At 41.3% G+C, this 18,843-nt stretch overlaps 1 protein-coding gene across 2 annotated transcripts in view; it reads right to left on the bottom strand.

The window, feature by feature from the left end:
- Positions 1-18,843, bottom strand: part of tnmd (tenomodulin) — a 41,648-nt gene that overhangs the window by 5,822 nt on the left and 16,983 nt on the right. Inside the window, exons 3-6 of one of the 2 annotated variants that reach the window (XM_076149211.1) lie at positions 11,468-11,608; positions 6,568-6,675; positions 608-767; positions 11-117 (exon numbers count right to left, since the gene is read on the bottom strand). In XM_076149211.1, coding sequence (XP_076005326.1) covers positions 11-117; positions 608-767; positions 6,568-6,675; positions 11,468-11,608 — 516 coding nt within the window. The remainder of the gene's footprint in view (positions 1-10; positions 118-607; positions 768-6,567; positions 6,676-11,467; positions 11,609-18,843) is intronic. The other variant, XM_076149212.1, reaches the window with a different exon arrangement.

Below are 18,843 nucleotides of genomic sequence, written 5' to 3'. Positions count from 1 at the left end.
GTCTACTTACGTAATCATTCACGGGAGGGTCGTCGCCGACATCGCGAGTGAAACGGTGACCTGTGACCTCTGCGTCAGGTGCGTCCTCTGCAATTTCGACCTCATGGAGCTCTGCGCCTGAACACACACTTCAATTAGGGAAGGCAACGGATATTTATGCACTTGCAAAACAACAGTATTTTCATTGTTTGAGCTAAAATGAGAAAGCTCTTAGATTGAATTTTGCCTGCTATTGTCTCTTTTCCCAGTGGCCTCCTGGTAATTACAAACATTCAGGAGAAAATATGCTGGAATTCATTCCAAGCTTTTTCATGCTGCTGTCAAACAATGGGGTTGCTGTTGTGATGCTGTACAACACACAAATCACTTTCCACAGATTCTGATTAGTTCAACCCACACGTCCTTAGGAGAAAGATCCATAAAAAGCAAATCTCCAGGTGACCATCAACCTCTCAACTCTCTAAACACACAAAGAGTCGTCTCGTCAGGTTGCTCATATTGTTGGAAATCATGCAGTCTCTATGGATCTCCATCTGGCCAGCAGGGATGCCCTCCAGCGGGTGTTAATCGGCTGCATTTAGAGGCAGAGGTGCCCCCGTGCTCTTACCGCTCATTGGGGAGGGATGTATCCAGTGGATGGGCAGATCCTGGCAAAACTCCCAGATCTTGGAGGTAAGGAGGAAGGCTGGGTTAATAATAGGTTCCTCTGCGGGAACCCACACTCGAGAGTCCTCCACCTTCATATCCACGGCCTCAGATTCATCTACCTGCAGGAAGGCAGGACAGCAAATAGCCCAATGGGAAAATATGAACTGCAAGTACAAAGTAAAAGCAGCAAGTATATATGGCAAGGAAAAGAAGTATATGAAAAGAACATGTCAATGTATCACCAAACATTAAAGATTTGACATGAAAACTCTTGAAAAAACAAAAATAATAAAATCTTCTGGTCCCTGGGGTCGGCTGATGGGTTACATGTGGGGAGGCAGTGGCTCAGTGGGTAGTGCTTCCGCTTGGGAACCGGAGGGTCACCGGTTCGAGCCCCTGCCGAGGTGCCCCTGAGCAAGGCACCGAACCCTCAATTGCTCCCCCCTCTGCGAAGAGTGGTAATGTAATGTAAGTCGCTTTGGATAAAAGCGTCTGCCAAAATGATCGTAATGTAATGTAATGTAATGTTCCTGTATTCTTGAGGAAATTGAGAAAAATGCATTGTGCCGTTCAGCCAGAACCTTAGACAGGAGGTGTTCAAACAATAGCGACACAATGCTGGATATGATTTATCTCCTGTTGAAAGCCTGAATGTGCAAAATAACCAGAAAATACAACCGCCGCATAAGAAAACAGAGTACAGAGGGTGGATGTACATGTACTGCAAATTTGTACTTAGGTGCAGTGCTGGAGTCGACACATTTCCTTTAGTTTCCACCCCCCCCCCCCCCCCCCCCACACTCTTCTCTCCCCTGAGCCTCACCGCGGCTCCAGCTTCACCTTTTTAACTCTCACCTTTGTGTCCGGCGAGGAGGCGGAAACTTCCCGACTCCCATTGCCCTGACTCCCTCCCTCTCTCTCCCTCTCTCTCTCTCTTACCCTCCAAAGCCTGGAGGTTGAGCTTTCTTTTAAACATCATTGAAATTCACAGACAGTGATGATTTGACTTTTAAATTACTTTAGAAGTGGTCTTCATTACTCGGAGTGCGCCTGCAATATCCTCTAATGTGACAGACACAATAAAGACCTGGGTTCTCCTCCCTCCCTCGACCACAATGCTTCGCTTGGCACCCAACGCCATCAGTGGGGCTTAATTTGTTGATACTGTAGTTCATGAGCTGTAAAGTAAACTATTATTGCTTAATGATAGGGACTTACATGTCAGTGTTGTCTAATAGAGATATATGAAGGGATTTGGTAATGCTCTCCCCTAACAGTGTAGATATTTATTTTATTCATGTATATGTAAATACACACACAAACAAACCCCTCTTCCCATTCCCTTGTTAATTAGCAAAGCAGAACAGAAAAACAGTTCACTTGACAAATGTTTTTACAAGGTGATTTTCTCCCAGTCTAAAGCTTAATTGCACATTAGTTAAGCTTGACGTGGAATCCTGGGGCTAAAGCAGGAGCAAGAATCATTTATTTTGGGTCGTGCCCCTTCTCCCTCTCCGCTCGCCCCGTCACTCCCCCATTGAATTAAAATGTTCTTTCCGCACCGGTTCTTCTGTTGCCGTGGCGTGACACAGTCGTGACCCGCGGGGAGACAAAATAACTTTATCTTGCACTCTGTCACATCAATGACTGTTGTTCAGGGGCTGTTGACGCACCTCTAGCGGTGGTCTAGTGGTTGGTGGCGGTATGGCAGCTGGGGGGTGGGGAGTGGGGGGTGGGTGGTGGGGGGCTTGGGGGGGTGGGGTGCTGTGGGATGGAGCTGGTGGGGCTCGCCATTCCCATGGTTGCGGAAATTAAAATCAAACTCATGGGACACAAACAACACTCTCTAATTGGACCGCTTAACCACTGAAGCCAAGTGAGTCTTCTCTGGAAAGTAAATGGAGGTCACGACACAGGGCTCACAACATGACTTTGACTTCACAGCTGAGAAACGACTCCAATAACTTGTAGGAGAGAGCGCCCTGGGGGGAAGTGGGAAAGGTCAGCATTTTAGCATGGAGCAGGGATTTCTAAATGCCAGTTGACAAGCACAAAGACAGCATGATTGCAGCTCTCCACTTTATACACTTTTGAAAGGCTTTTCACAGTTGCCATTGACAAATGATATATTATTAGTACACCAGCAACTTTTTCTTTTTTTTCTCTTTTGATCAAGTATTGGGCCTTGGGAGTGATTGTAATTTGTTTTGTGGTCCTGCTCCTTGTGTATGTATGCTTTCTGCCTACAGTGCACAACTTAATTATACCCCAGTTGTGCTGCAGTTAATGAATTTAGCCTCTCCTGCCATCGTGTCCCCCAGGGGGAAAACATAGTCAACATGACAGATAGGTTACTGGCGCTACGTTTGGTGGTGATCAACAGAGATTTCACTGATGCGATCCAAAAGCTTTCACGTACCATTAACGGACATAATGCGGCCAGGAAGCTGTGACCTTTCACGCATCCACTCACTTATCCAAGTAGCTTCTTCACTTCTTAGTCAGTGGTGGGGAAAAACCCGGAGTCACTCACACCTTGGGGCCAGGTGATACTGGGATCATACTGGAGACCAAATGCTGAGAGAAGTGTGCTGATCTATACATTGGGGAAACCAAACATCTGCTAGAGAAGCACATGTCTAAGGCTAACTCCTTAGATCAAGACTGAGCTGTAAAACACAGACAATAAAGGCCCTTTAGATGACAATAATGTACATACCATGGGTGTGTTTGATAGCAGAATGGTTTGCGGCTCCATTCTATGAGTGACTTCATTGGCCTTGGCCTTCAGATGACTCCCATGTAACCCGAGGAGTCACCTGACTGAAGGTGTGACTGTATGAGTTACTGCTAGTACTAATACTACTGATTCAAAACGGAGCAGCAAAGACGACTGCCTTGAATTACCGCTACTCAATGCTGACCTTTTTTGTTGCAGATAGGCATCTCTAATCTCTCACACTGAAATCCACTCATTTCATATCAGCATTCAGACAAACAGATAAAGAGTGCGGTGGCATGTAGGCCTTTGGTGTACTTTTCTATCCTATCCTATCCTCTTCTATTCTAGTGTTATTTCTCACTACATTGTGTTTCTGTCTGCAGTTGTTGTGTGAGTGGGAGGTTTTGGGTTTCTGGGTGAGCTTTGGTCATCCATATTAAGTGGCTGTTTAATGGAGCCAGCAGCATCCATTGACAATGTTAAGGGTGTGAGGGAGGTGAATGGCAATTTTCATGTCAGACTTGGTGAGCTGCAATGAAGCTCAGGGATTACTCCCTCAGACATTTCATAGAGAAGGCAAATTGAAAAGGGAGAAGAAATCCTGGCAAACAATTCCTGTTTGTCACCTGGTTCTCCCTCACAGGGCCTGCATTTCCTTATCAGCTGCTTGCAGTTTTTCCGCAATTTTTCCCATTGTTTTTACCTCAGCCCTAAAGCCTGCTACTGCTGCACCGAGCCCGCTTTCCAAAAAGCCTGTGGCTGGGCTCAAATAGGAACCATTAATGTTTGGATTTAGCCCCTGTGAGCTTTGTGAAGTCACCACCTGAGGAGGAACTTCCTCTGCTGATCTTCCTCAAGGTCACGTGTGGGTGGATGGATCACAGACCATCGTCTAATGCGAGGCCAGGCCTTGGAGAGGTCAGGTTGAGGTCCCTGTTTATGACCTAAAACTGGCCCCCCTGATATTTATTTCTCTTGTGCAGTCCAATCCTGTGGTGGACCTAAACATCCTCTGGAGCAATATTAGCAGGGGTATTTTGCCGTGCAAGGTACCTTAGAAAGAGGAGTGATGACAAATTGAACATACTTTATTTTTTGGTGTAAATACTGTATATGGGACCATTATATCAAAACTGCTTTTGCTGCTTTAACTAAAATATCAAGATTATTGTGACTTTTCTAAAATGCTTATCCTTATTCTCACCATTACTACTGAATTAGGAATATGTCTGCCATTCTATGTAACTGTAGTCAAAATGAGAAACGGCTACACCAAGAGGCTGTGTTTACCTTGCAGTCCTGCTGCCAATGGCGTCTGCCGGTTCATCAATCAAACCTGTGTGTCGTCCTCTTTTATGCGGTCGTGCACGAGTATGTGACAGGGAATCAACTTGCTCAAGCACCTTAACGACCCATTGTCATAGAATTAAATTCAGCAGTCTGAGCAGGCGCCTCACATGGCCGACGTCCGATGTCCCTTCATACACAGATGTGTGATCATTCTTAGTACTTGTTTAACACATTTAGGATCTTGATTTAATACACTTTCATCTTTCATTTAATGTATCTAAATTTTACAATACTATAAGTTTAGAGAGTGAAATCCTTTTGGAAGACAATCCTGGGATCCATTTGATAGCGAGTCTCCCAGCATGGGCCCACTTGGAATGCATCTTCTCAGCAGGAATACAGCCAAACAACAAAAAACCTGCCTCACCTGGTTGACTGACTCATAAACAAAAAAGTGTGCACCCAAACATAAAAGAGACTTTAACATGAGATCCTGACAGAAGAATTAAAGGAAAGAAACTGCTGCAAACCCTTAGTTCTCACAAACACTGGGATAAATGTCAACAAAGGGCAATAAGAAGAACATTTTAGGTGATGAGCTACCAAACAATCTGAAGACCATTTATTTTCTTTAAAAGGGTCCAATTTTATTTTCATTTTTGTAATAAAAGAGGCTCTCAAATTGTGTTTTATATCGCAAAAAAAATCTACTCCAAACAAAGTTACTGTTCATTGATATTGCCTATTGTATGTTGTGATTGTGTTTGTGGAGTATTGCACTTGTCTCCTTAGCGCCTTACGATCCTTGTGCGTGGTATACTTACCCCGGAGTGTGTTACACTTGGATGGAGCAACTTGATATAAAATCGCAATTTGACAGCATCTGGAACTTATTTTTAAGATTTTTATTGTACTTTTTCAAACTTTATTATATTTGATATGGTGTTGAAACAGCAATTGTACTCAAGACAGCTTCTGTAACTTTTATTACAGTAATATAGCTTTCCTGGCCTCACACGACACCGTTTGGAGCTGTGAATTAAGCCAATTAGGTTTCACTTTCCAAAAGAAATGTCAGAGATACTGTATATGGTGCCGCCTGGGCAATTAGTATCTGTAAATGTGGATCAGATATTAAGGATATGAGCGGAAAAGAGATGTTGATGTTTTTGGTGGAACATCTTGTGCTCGCTCTTAGAGTTAAAAAGTAAAGTTGGTTTTGCTTGGACTGACAATCGGCTTCTTCTTTTTTATTTTTCAAATAAAGCAGTGAGCAGAGTGCGTCAGCTACGATGTGAAATGTAAATGAGAGTGTGCTGGCAGTACAGACATTTGAGAAAAGGCTTTTCTCTTTGAACACATGACCCAGTCTGTGAATTGCAATGTGACACTGAAAAACTGGGTGTTTTGATTGATAGGACTTCGTCCATTCCTCTTGCTTAAGTTCACACACAAGTATAAGACCTAGAAGATTGAAATGAATCACTCTGAATCTCAATAGGAGCTTTGAGAAATTTACAAAAAAAAAGAAGCATCTGTAAAATAAATACAATTTTAATGGCTTAGCTCTTTTAGGCCTTCGCACCCCCCCCCCCCCCTTTTTTTTTGGGTACAGCCTTTGGAGAAGATGATTAAAAACTAACATCAGCTCAGGATTGACAGCAACCAGCATTTGATGTGAGGCACAAAGAGGTGATGGGTTTGTGGGCAGCTTTCTGACAGTTTCAGAGGCACCACAAACCCCTGTTTATTCTTCAGTGCAAGAGGTGGGGAGATAGGGTGAGATGGACAGGTTGAGGATTTGTGCTGTGCTCACAGCACTCTGCTCTGGTTATCTCCCTACAATATGCATGACAGCTTCTGTAGAGAGTCTGAGGTATAGAAGACATCTGAGGGAGGAAGCTTACCAGTAACTCTGTGTCCTCAGCCTCCACCTCTGCTACTGTGGGTAGTTTCCTAGTTTGGGTCCTGATGTAGCACCTCTGATGTTTGGCAAACCGAATCCCAGTGATTCCCTTTGAAAAACGAAAAAGAAACGAAGGAATACTCAGAAATTCACATATATGTATCATTCATTAGCTTTCTGTGATGTGGGTATCCATTAACTGAGGCGATCACTTTTAAAAAGTGCTCAGCTTCATGCTGATAATCAAAGCACTCAAAGTTAAAGAAGTTAAAACCTAATGAATAAGGGGAGGTATGTTTTGATCTTTTTTAGAATTCGTTTTCTTTTACCACAGAATAAAAAACGATGACTGCTTGCTTTTACTTTCCACCTCCTTGTGTTCCAGTGTAGCAGTGTAATACTTTACAGCAGCATATATTGCATCGCAGAGCTAAGTGACAGCACTGAAAATGAAGTGTTTTCTACAGAGAGTGCCCCCATTGAATTAGCCAGTCATAGGTCCCTGTCACTCTCTTAATCTGCGCAGTCAAGTGTGAAGCCACTCTCTTCAGCACCACTCATGATCCTCCAACATATGGACTGTAGCTCCATTCAGTCTGACACAGACGGCCTCAAAAGGCATGAAAGATCTATTAATCCTCCCTTCTCTGTTAATCTAAGATATTCAGCTAGAATAAGTCTGAAAGACGTTTGGTAGATCAGATTATATCCAATTTATTATCCGCAGAGCTGCTCATTCAGCACACTGTACGAGAGCAGACTGCAGGATCTACGTCTGCTACGGCCACTTTAAAATTGTATCAACTGAGAATTGTTTGAGCGGCACCATGAAAATGGACTTGATTCAATCTAAATTTAATTACAGTAACACGGTGATTGTTATGACATCTCCTTTGAATCGGTTAACTTGACCATGTAGGTGCTATTTCTACATTTTCTGTGCTGCCGTCAATCAGAAAACCAGATACCAGCTGCACAAGACATGAAATAAAGTGGTGCCTGTCACAATCTACTGTGTGTAATTTCATCTGTGGCGGAAAAGGACGGGGCGATAATAGTCTCAAACACAAAAGCATAATGTTTATGCCTGGCTTTATTGTGATGAGTCTGTTTAATTTGGATCTACTGTATTGGTGAGCTGTGCCAGAGGAGGAGAGGGCAATCTTGTGATGAGATGGAATGATTACCGAGGTTGGTGAACCAGAAAATGAAGAAAGACGCATTATTACAGGGATGAGAAATGGGAAAAGGATGTAGTTTTAAAAGACAATGTTAGAATATACACTTGGCTTAACCGGGAGCTTGTCTGTGAACAATGTTTTGATTGGAGGATGGGCGCGTTTCAATTTCAGGAGGCATATTCTGAATAATATCAGTCTTTATGAATGTAGACAGAGGTGGTATGCCAATGTAAATTTAGGTTTATGTGACGACAGGTGAAGTTGTAATGCTTTTGCTCTCAGGTAGAATAAACTTTACTTCACTGGGGGAAAAACAACACTTAAAGAAACACAACACAGCAAATGTAACACAATACATCTCACACGTCTGTAACCTTGTTTTTCCTTCTTAATATTCTTGTGTTTTAAAGGCGTACATCATTTGCTATGGATAACAGTCTCACCAATTATATTTGATCAGTACAGTAAATCACTGAAATCCAGACAGCTTGTTTGGTTATGCACATTTTTCAGCAATGCTTTCTAAAGGATGAAAGCTGCAGGGGGATGTTTGTAGTTTCCATATAATTCAATCTAAAGAAAACATGCGGTATCGCACAATGGCAGGAAGTATTGTTGTATGTACGCCAGTGGCATTGACAACGTAAGTAAGCTCCATTGAGGACAGATCTATTGTTCATTGATTGGATTTTGAGATATTGAATGACTAAAATGTGAGCCGCAGCAGGTTGTGTCCACGGAGATGAGACTACCAGCTCCCAGTTTTGTAGAGAAGCCACAGCACAGCAGGAGACGGTAAGAAATGAAGGAAAAACAAAGCTAAAGATGGAAGTCACATTAACAGAGATGTTATTTATGTGCCAGCTGTTCCTTCCAACATCTGCGGTTACGACTGGATGGTTATCTAAACTTTAGCCTCCATGCCATTTCAGAGTAAGCAGCTCGTACAGACTCTGGCACAGCCAAGGACGCAGTTAGTAATTCTATATGTGTTTCAGTGAAATATCTTCCCCTTGCTAATAAGACATTGGCATATGTAGGTAACACTTGTAGGGAGGAAAATCCAGGAACACTTACAGTACTGAGAATTTCATGTGGTTGACAACGCTGAAATATTTTGTAGCTTTCTACTACCTTGACCCGGTTCGCCGGTATTGGACTTAAGAACTGTGGGAAAGGCATTTTCTCTCTTCCTTTCATGAAGTATAGTTCTTGTGTTTCCCAGGTGGAGGCATAGAGTGGAGGTTTTGAGTCTGTGTCTCATAGCTTTTAGAGAATTTGACCTGGTCTTATAAATGGATGTCACATAAACACTACTGGGTCAGTCCACCCTTGATAGGAACTTTCCTTATCAAAAAGCACTTCTCCAAGGCTCTTGTTGATGTTGCAGGTGTTGCAAAGTGAAAGATGTACATTGTGTGATAAGAGTTCTGAAAGAAAAAGGCTCATTCAATTTTTTTTTCATCCTGGTGGAAATGATAAGTGGCAGAATGTTGAAGAATTTTGGAAGGACGTGAAACTCAGAAAATATGATTCAGTGATAGAAAAAAAAGTCAAAGATACAAGACGGCAGAGTGTCAGCGAAGATCAGCAAGCTTACAATTCTGCTCCAGGAATATGAGAGATTTGGATTTGTACAATTCAGCAGCTCTAATTGAATCTCTTTCACTTTGAGATCATTTGTGCTACTAAGATGCAGTTCTTTTTTGTTTACTGATGCCAATTAGCGTTCCGAGCATACTGGAAGTGTGACTCATGCCTGTTGATTAGCAGTATTGTAGTATTTGCTGCTACCAAAAGGAAATAAGACCATGAATTTGAACAAACAAAGCTGAAATATTTATATCCAATATCCACGATGTACACCTGATGTACATCGATGTACACCTGAGTTCAATTTATTTTGTGGATGAGGCAAAGCAGAGAGCGGTGTCATCTCAAGTGTTAGTAAGTAAAGTGTGGTTAAAATAGCACCCACACAAACTATTAAAGCTTGAATTTACCTTTTAGTCCAAAGATCTATACTCAAAATGATCTGCTCACTAATACACATACAAGTGGGCAGCAAATTCTTATTTTTTGTGTGTCCTAACCTTTTATTTGATGCACATATTACATTTATAATCATCAGAGGACACTCATTTACTGCTGCAATTTGTCATTTTGTTGCACTAAAATTCAAAAACAAGGTTTTAGCCAATTATTGTTAAATGTGATATATATTTTTGTGTGGTTTTAGTATTTCTTATGAGTAAAATGTCTCTGTGCATATCTTTATTTCCCCTCCTCTGGCTTACAATGGGTCTTATATTGGCCTTTAACAACAGTGAAGGGATTTGGCTGGTGGTCCATGGTCCTGGCGGCATAATCCTCTCATTTTCCATTCCTCACACAGCCCCGAGGCTTGACGGAGATTGTTTTAGAGGTGGCTCAGCTCTGTGTAATAACATGCAACATTCCCCTTTTATATTAACAAAAAAATATTTTTTACCCTCAGCCCCCCTCTAACACAGTCTAACCTATTATAAGTTTAGTGTGGGCTTTTTTTTTTTTTAGGTCACAGTAAGGTTTGAATTACTCTGCTTCATTCACTTGTTTCCCAGTATTCAATGGTGGAGAGCAGAATCAAAGTGATCTCCCTGGGGGATCCGCCTCACTATCAGGAAGTGGAACAGGCAACAAACATATGCGCCTGTATGTGTGTACGTGTGTGTGGACGAGAGAGAGAGAGAGAGAAACTCATAACGGGTTAACTTTGTAGGTGTTATGATAGACGGAAAACCCCTCTAAGTTCTTGTTTGGATGAGTTTTATTCAGAAATGTTTAACCTTCCATCCCATAATATTATGCAAATATGAGCATTCATTACCGAACCTTGCACTCATGCAGGATTTAAGGATGAAGCCTAATGAGTTCTGTTGGAGATTAATTTGCTGTTGAGAAACAAACCGAGGTTATGGTTAGATGAAAAGGTTAGATATGAGAAACTGCTAGTTATTTGGCTTTGTAAATGCGGGGTTAATGGTAGAGGTTAATATTTGGATGCTCAAGTCAACTAAATTCAAGTTTTATTTATACAGCATATTGAAAACAACCTAAATTGCACTAAAGTGCTGTACAGGGGTGAGACGAGCAATAGAGCATGAAAGCAATTAGCAGAAACAATAAAATGAGATTAGGACAGGCTACGAGACGGCCTGGCAGACATGACAGGACAGAGTTAAACATCAAACAGTCCTACACGCCAGGGAATAAAAGCAGGCTTTTAAATGAGACCCAGAAGAAAGAGGTCTTTGGTGCAAGACCCCCCTGTTCTGCCTACACTCCAGTACACAATAAAATCACAACGAGCACAGCGGCTGCTTAGTTGTTGACGCCAGACATTGTGTACCGCATATATGTGATTTAAAAAAAACCCTATTTGATTCTGCACCCTCTGTGTTCACCTCCCTGTAATTTCCAGGTTTTGATTCTCTGTGGGTTGAATCATAGTTCAGGCTCTTTTTTTTTCACAGAGAATGACAAAGGAGGACAAAGTATTTCAGAGAAAGAAAATGTGATTTCAGGAAAGGATAAATGTTTTCAGCTGACGCTTGAAAAGGGCAGGATGAGATCATCATAATCTTTTCTCCTGCAAGAACAGTTCTGATAAGTAGGACGCGATCACAGCAACAGCAGAGAATAGAAGAGATTGGGCGTTTTTGTTTAAATTTGACTTACATTTTTAAAGTCGTGAATCTCAAGGACCTCTTCGCTCCCGTTTCCCATTCTGAAGATCTCAATGCGCTGACTTGGGTCAATCTCCAGCATGCTCTCCGTCTCTATGCCATCTACCACAGCTTTGTACTGATGGTCATACACCTGGAGCAACAAAAAGAGTCGAAGATCGGATCAATACAACATGGATCGATGCAACAATGTAATATAGATCAGTGCTTAATTGTTAAAAGCGACACATCATACAGATATCATTATTCTTTCATGCATCATTGCAATATTTTAATGTTAAAGAAATTATCCACTTCTACTCTCCCTTGCTGCAGCACTGTTGTGCAATCAGAGTGAAAATACTCTCTTTAAGTCCTTTTCTGAGAAGCCTGCTCACGTCTCATTGGTCAGCAGCATTAGGCCTGAGCTGGGAACACCTGCAGACTGTGAAGCATGGATGCTGGCCAGATACCTACTAATCACTAGGCCGGTTCTTCATGGGTGTGTCTAACAGATGTGTTAACGGGTAAATTGACACGTTACACGTTGAGCTCAACATGTACAGAAATGAAAGACCAAGCCAAAACGAAGCTTACAGGGCAGCTTAGGACCCATGGGTTTGTCGTACATGATTTTAGCTGTCATCATGCTCACTCAGACGACCCGGGGTATTATGTTATGGAATGAGGGAAAATAACTGAAAAAGGTGGAAAAAAAAAAAATATACAGTATAATAACTCCCTTACTTTCCTTAACTGATGAATACGAGTTGCAGGGAAGTTCAGCCTTGGAATTTAAAAGCCTTGGTGATGAAATATGTGGCTTTATGAAAATGTACTCAAATAAGGCAGTTAGTGGTGTGAAACACTGCAGAAGCTACAGGATTTAACCTTCTGACACAAATACAGCATACAACTAATGTAGGCAATATTTCACAACAGTTTCATCTGAACTGCCACATCCATACAAAAAAAGGTCAGTAACATTCACTTGTGCAAATATTTCAATTGACAATCTGTGAGTTTAAATAAGAGAATGTATCAGTAGCTGCCTGCGGGAAGTAAAATTAAGGCCCCTTTTTGAATCCCCTGTATGGTTACAGCTTTCTCTTCACCGCTGCCTTAAAGCTGTGTTGTTTATCACAACTGCTTGCTTATGTTCTGTTCTTGGACACGCATGGATAACTCTTAAAATTCCCTGTCTAAAAAATGATTCATGCCCACCAGCTGAAAATATGCTATTAATATTTATGTGAGGGTTGTGTTATGATGAGAAATATATTGCTGAGTTCATCTTCATCTGTCTCAGTGGCAAATCAGAGCTTCGCCAATGAGACGCATGATTAATGAATACACTCGGATGGGAGTCCATCAGGATTTATACCCCTCATCAGAAACATCTGAATGTCCTCTAACGCTCCAACAAAAAATTAGCTTTCACTTTACAGTCTGTTACAAGTTCTGTATTTAACATGTTTCGTGTCTACTGGGTGAAATGCATCATCGGAGACATTGGGATGCACTGCAGTGTGTGCATACTGCATAGACTTTTTGGTGGGAGAGCAGAGAGAGAGTAATAATGATCAAATGGGGTATAATTCTTAATAGAAGATTACTGTGAGAATGGCACTGGACTATAAATCTCCATTAACACGGGTCACAGTAGCCTTGGCTCAAAAGAGAATCAGAACTTAAAATTGTCAGGAGAAGCCAAATTAAGATGGGCTTGAAATGTAAGTGTCAATTGAGCAGTTATGGATTAAATTGGGGCCATTAAACAGTCTGAGAGACTGTGTGGTGAATTAAAGTTCTATTTGAGCATTTCTTTTATATTAACATAAAGGTGGAATGGGGGAATGGATTCTGGAGGCTTATTGATTTATACTAAAACAGTGAATTACAGTTTCAGCATGCTATCACTTTTGATGACAATCCAGCAGCGAGAATCTCCCCACCTCACCAGGCTGAAATAGATAATAATGTATTACAACAGTTTGACTTTAACTGGTTCAATATCCAAAGCTACTGCTGTGCGGCATAATTGGCATTCCAAAAATAGAAATGAAATCGCCTCTTTGGATTCTGTGAGTTAGAATATGCCTTATCGTGTTTTACTGCATGCTGCAATAAGGGAAAGGTTTTTGCACACATCATAATATTTGTCTTTGTTAAGATGGTGGTTGAAATTGTTCCTCCTCTAAATCTCACTATTTTAATACATGCTACATGGTTGAAATGATGTAGTTGGGAGATTGAAATGATTTATTACTTATCTTTTGTTCCTGTTCTAAATAGCAACATACAGATGATGTCACTTGGCCACACACTCTCTTCAACATAACAAAGACCCTGGAAAAACCCCATCCACTGTAAAAGTTAATTAGCTTTCCATATGACACTGTACGGGCAGAAAAGGCCAGCACAAAGGAAGGGCTCCAATTTATTTCATATGCTACAAGTGGGAGGTGGAGGTCTACTTTATAATTAGTTTGGTCACAAAGACTTTTATTCCATTTGACACTCTCCAAACATTATTAATTATTGTCACATTAAAATGCAATGGGGAGAATTTTACTGCAGGTAGATAAAGAAAACTGAAGATTTGCCATATTTACCCAAATAATTCAATGTATTGTTTTGGTGTCAGGTACAATTACTAATACGTTTTTGCGTAAGTGGCTCATTGTGATGCACTAAACATTTTCCATACTGCAGCAAGCGATTCAGCATCAACGGTTAAATCAGCTGTCTTGCATGTTCTCCTCATGTCATAAATTGGGAGTTTTGGAGCTTTAGAAATGCAAGCGTTAAGCGTTAAGTGTTGAAAGGTTTGGTATGTGCAATACTCTACATACTGTATCTCCTTCTGTGAATAGTGCCAGAGTGAAGGCGTCTGTAGAGTGCAGAAGGATGTAATATCTTTGCATTTTCCATGCCAGAATCAGACGAATGGAACAGTATAGACATACTCATTACCAACTGCGCCATTCAAAGTCAACACGTGTGGCCACTCAAATGTAAGCAAGAGCATATGGTGTTAATTATTTAGCAAGCTGAGTATCTATAGTGGGAACCCAGACCTGCTGTTTCAGTACTTTTCTTTCCTTCTGCATAGTAATATCCACTGCAGTAGATTCACAGGACAGAGTTTTATGTGGCAAATCTGGCACATCATCACTCCATGCAGGCATCAAAAGTGAAGACTTGGCTACAGTTCTTACCAAACAAGTAGTGATGAACAAATGGTGCATAATGCTGAGAACTTTGAAGCCAGATGATGCCCACTATTTAGCAGAAAGGGAAACACTTCCTCAATAGTCAATCACGTCTCGTGTTCTTGCGTGGAAGGAGTTGTGGCAGCAGGATTTGGGTGCAACAGGTAGAAAGGGGAGGAGGGAATCAATTTACAATTCATTGCCTTAATCTTAATCGTGCTTTAGTTGCCACAGCAGATAACTGTCAATGATGACAATTTTGTAAATACATAACCTCCAAAAACAGGTCTTAGTGACCATTTGCAGCTATGTTCTATGCTATGAATATATTGATGTTGATAACATAATTCAGGGTAGCATTGCTTTTTATTTATTACATTTCTAAACATATTACTTGTATTAAAAGGAAATCTTCAGAGACAGGTTTACCAATTGGGACTTGAAGCAACCCTCAAAAACCTCGATCTCAATCTCATGTTCTGTGCTGATTCCCTGTTGTCTCAGTCTTACAACTTCTAAGACTATTTTGGAAGTGCACAAACAACTCAAAGATGAGAGCAGTTAGTTTTAGCAAGCCCAACATCAACAAGAGTCCAATGGTGTCTTTGAATTTTAATGTTATTTTTCAAAACTCAACACTGTATTTGTACATTTTAAGGTTACATTTACCTAACAACTTGGCATTGATACTGATGCACATTGACTGACAAAGTAAAGATTCGACAAACTAAAGGGTTTTATTTATTTGAGTGTCTTCCAGAATGTCTACAGTCCCTCTGGAACACCTGGTCTTTTCTTACATCACAACATCTCTTTGACTTTGGTAGGGAAGAAGAATTCTGAGCTCCACAGCCAGAAAAACAGTACAGCTGATGATTATGGGGCGATTTGTGTGGAAGCCTTCACAAACAATGCCTTGTTTACTTCCCTTGTCCAAGGTTTCCATCTGAAGTGGGCCTTAACAACATCCACCTAGATGATTTCAACGTAGATTTACCAGGAAAGAACCGAACAAGAGACGGCAGGCAGGGCCAGACCCGCAGGTTGTTTTTGTGCCTGTGTGCTGTGGTTTGGCACCTGAGGACATTAAGCAAAGGTCAGGTAGATGCTGTTACAGGTGAGCGGGTCGCAGTCGGTGCTTTGTGTGTGTGTGTGTGTGTGTGTGTGTGTGCATATATGGAGGAGGCGGCTGTGGGAATGCGAGAGATGAGTTGATGACAAATATGTCCTTTTAGGTGTCCTTGAGGGTTCAGAGATAGAGGCTGCAGTCAAGCGGAACTGGATGCCTGTCATTCACGGCGGGGCAGTGATGGTGGTGGGTTACATTGGTAGCCAAAGCGGCGTGGGGGCTGCACAGAGCACAGGGTCTCATGGGAACCATACACAACCTTGTGATAGATTGAAGTGGGCAGCAGCTTAGACAGTGGTGGTGTTGAACACTCTGTCCTATTTCAGTTTTAGTGCTTTTGAAGTGCTCTCTGCTTTTGAAACGACTGACTTCTGGGATTTGATGAAATATTTCAAAAAGAAGCTTTGTATGTGTATAACTAACTTGGAACTTTTCATTGCTGGATTTCAAAATCAATTTTCTGACAGATCTTTTGGGGGAAAAAAGCACTGGATGTAACAAAGGTGTGTAATATAGATTTTTTTTACTAAATACATTTTTTGGCAACTTCAAACATCATGATTGAGGCATTAATGGAAATAAATAATGCAGGAGAAAACATAAAAGTTTTGTAGTTTTGTGTTTACAACACACCCTTTCATTTTCTGTCTAAATTGAAAAGTCTTTGAGGGAAATAGATGGGAAATGTAAAGGAGGTATAATGGCCGATGATTTTTCAGATGATGTCGTTTGTTGGTCCTCTAGTGTTTGGAGAGCAAACAACTTTTTCACAACACACACTAACAAATTACTGTACAGATTGGTGTGTGTGGAATTTGTCACGATGTCTGTTTCCCTCTGTATTGGTGCTGTGCATGCATGTTCATTGCATGTGACGTCCCCATACAATACAATCAAGCCTGATGCCGAAACCTGGACCTCCACTTGGGCAAGGTCATCCCGGGTTTGCCTGTTGAGCTCATGGGGATAAATACCAGAGTACCTTCTATTTTCCAATAATGAACAGTGCATCCTGTAGACATCTTGCTACATGTATGACTAAGGTGTGGGATAAAGCTTCTGAAACTAGCCAACATGAGGGATTGAACCACAGCTAGAGTTCCCTTCCATTTGCTGAGACACAAATGGCTGGACTTTATTTACATCGGTTCTGCTCCCAAGACGATACGGAAGCTTGACGCCATGAGCACCAGTTGGTAAGTGTAAGTAAAGTCTGAAAGGGAAGCTTTCTCCAAACAGCATAGCAGCTGCTTGATAGCATTAGTTCATTGCTAATAGCAGATGTTGTTAACTGGCTGGTTAAATAAGACTGTCGGTGTTTACAGACCTCAGTGGTGTAAACTTATGTCGCCAGATGTTTTCTCACGTGATTTATGTGGAAATCATTTTGGGGACAATATTTTTCTGATGTTACGCCGCTGAGGTGTGTTGACAATCACAAGTCAAGTGAATGTCAATGTGGTCTAACAATTCTGATTGTCAGCGTAACGTAACAGTGACGTTTTCTGTAACCGTAACGATATGATATCAGCAGGTCAATTGCAATGCATACAAGTTATACAGTCTTATGGCAGCTGCAGTTGTGCTTTGTACATCACACACACCCTTTGAAGATGACAGGACAGAGATTTCTGACTCTACTTGTTCTCTTGTGCTGATATTGATTTAGGGTTAACCAGAGTGTAACCAGGTCAGTGGTGTCTGTCCGTGCTTGGTGGGTCCATATTTTCACATTTATAGATATTGGAATGTCTATGAAAGTGTTTTTTTTTTTTACCTTTACAGCTTTTTGGTAACAATAGAGTTTGTGTATGGGTTTTAAGGGGTTTATGAGACTGGAGAGATTGGACCATTTGCTCAAGAGCTTCAATAGTTTTCACTAGATGGTAATGACATAGTTTGGTGTCCTCAGTAGACCTCCAGCATAATACCGCCCACCTCCAGAATAAAAATAGATCTAATCAGCCAGGATAACTGAAAAAACCTGCTGGAGAAAAATGGTACAATGGGCTGCTTGCTTTAAAAAAAGCTGTTAATTGAAACCGTAGCCATACTTAATCTGAGGAGGGTGACATTTGTTTCTGAAGGGAAAAAGGAAGTGTCTGATGACAATAGTCACGCTTTGATGGGGCAGAAGCACATGGAGTTTAATACTGTATGTTTGGGGGCTTTGTTCCTATCATATTAGGACATTAAATGTAATGTATGGTTTACCCTTTTCACATATTTCATCCAACAATGTACATCACATATCTGGGATATAAATCAGCCAAGACATACCAGTATTGTTAGGGAAGAATTGCAGCAAAAAAAAGTTATTCACAAAACAGCTGGGCTGATAGAAATGGAGGCAGTTGATCACCTTTGCTTTCTTGCCAGTGATGTGGAAGCTTTCTGCCTTTCTCCCTTGTCTCCATTACAGGCTTTTTGTCCTGCAGCATCTGGCTGTACCGGTTGTATTTTACAAAGCTCAAGTCTCTTCACATGGCCAGTCACACGAGAACTACTAATGCTTCCCAAGGGTTGCACTCTGGTTGGCAATGTTTTATTAGTTTCTCATTTTCTCAGGAGTAAAAATTGAACATCTCTGTTAGATTTGCCAGTACAGAGGGGTAACCTTTACAAATAAAAGTGAAAACCCTACCTAAATGATTAATCCTTCCTTTGAATAATGGCAATAACAGAGACTGTTCAATTTAACCAGAAATTAAAGGGAATTCTAACAAAGCTGGGTGCATTCTAAAGACATCAACCTGACAAGGAAAAAGAAAACATTCTCCTCTGGAGATATTGCTGGAAAATGAGGACCCACAAGGGAAATAACAACCCATATACTGTAGATTTCCCAGACACATATTGATGCAGATGGCCTTCACACATGTTCACGTGTTCCTTACAATCACCGTGGATGTGTGTGTTTTCTCTCCCTCTCTTTCTCAACTATTAATAAAACTACACTCACCTTCGTTTGTGTGTGAGGTGTCACTTGAGAGTTGCCTGTGTGGAGGAGGTGGGGGACATCCATAGTTAGAGAGGGGGGGGATC

The sequence above is a fragment of the Genypterus blacodes genome, unplaced genomic scaffold (assembly GCF_046128005.1).
Source record: "Genypterus blacodes isolate CSIRO-AG114 ecotype Tasmania unplaced genomic scaffold, CSIRO-AGI_Gbla_v1 ptg000044l_1, whole genome shotgun sequence".
Classification (NCBI taxonomy): Eukaryota; Metazoa; Chordata; class Actinopteri; order Ophidiiformes; family Ophidiidae; genus Genypterus; species Genypterus blacodes.
Note: the sequence above shows the minus strand (reverse complement) of the source record. Positions and strands in the feature narration are given on the sequence as shown.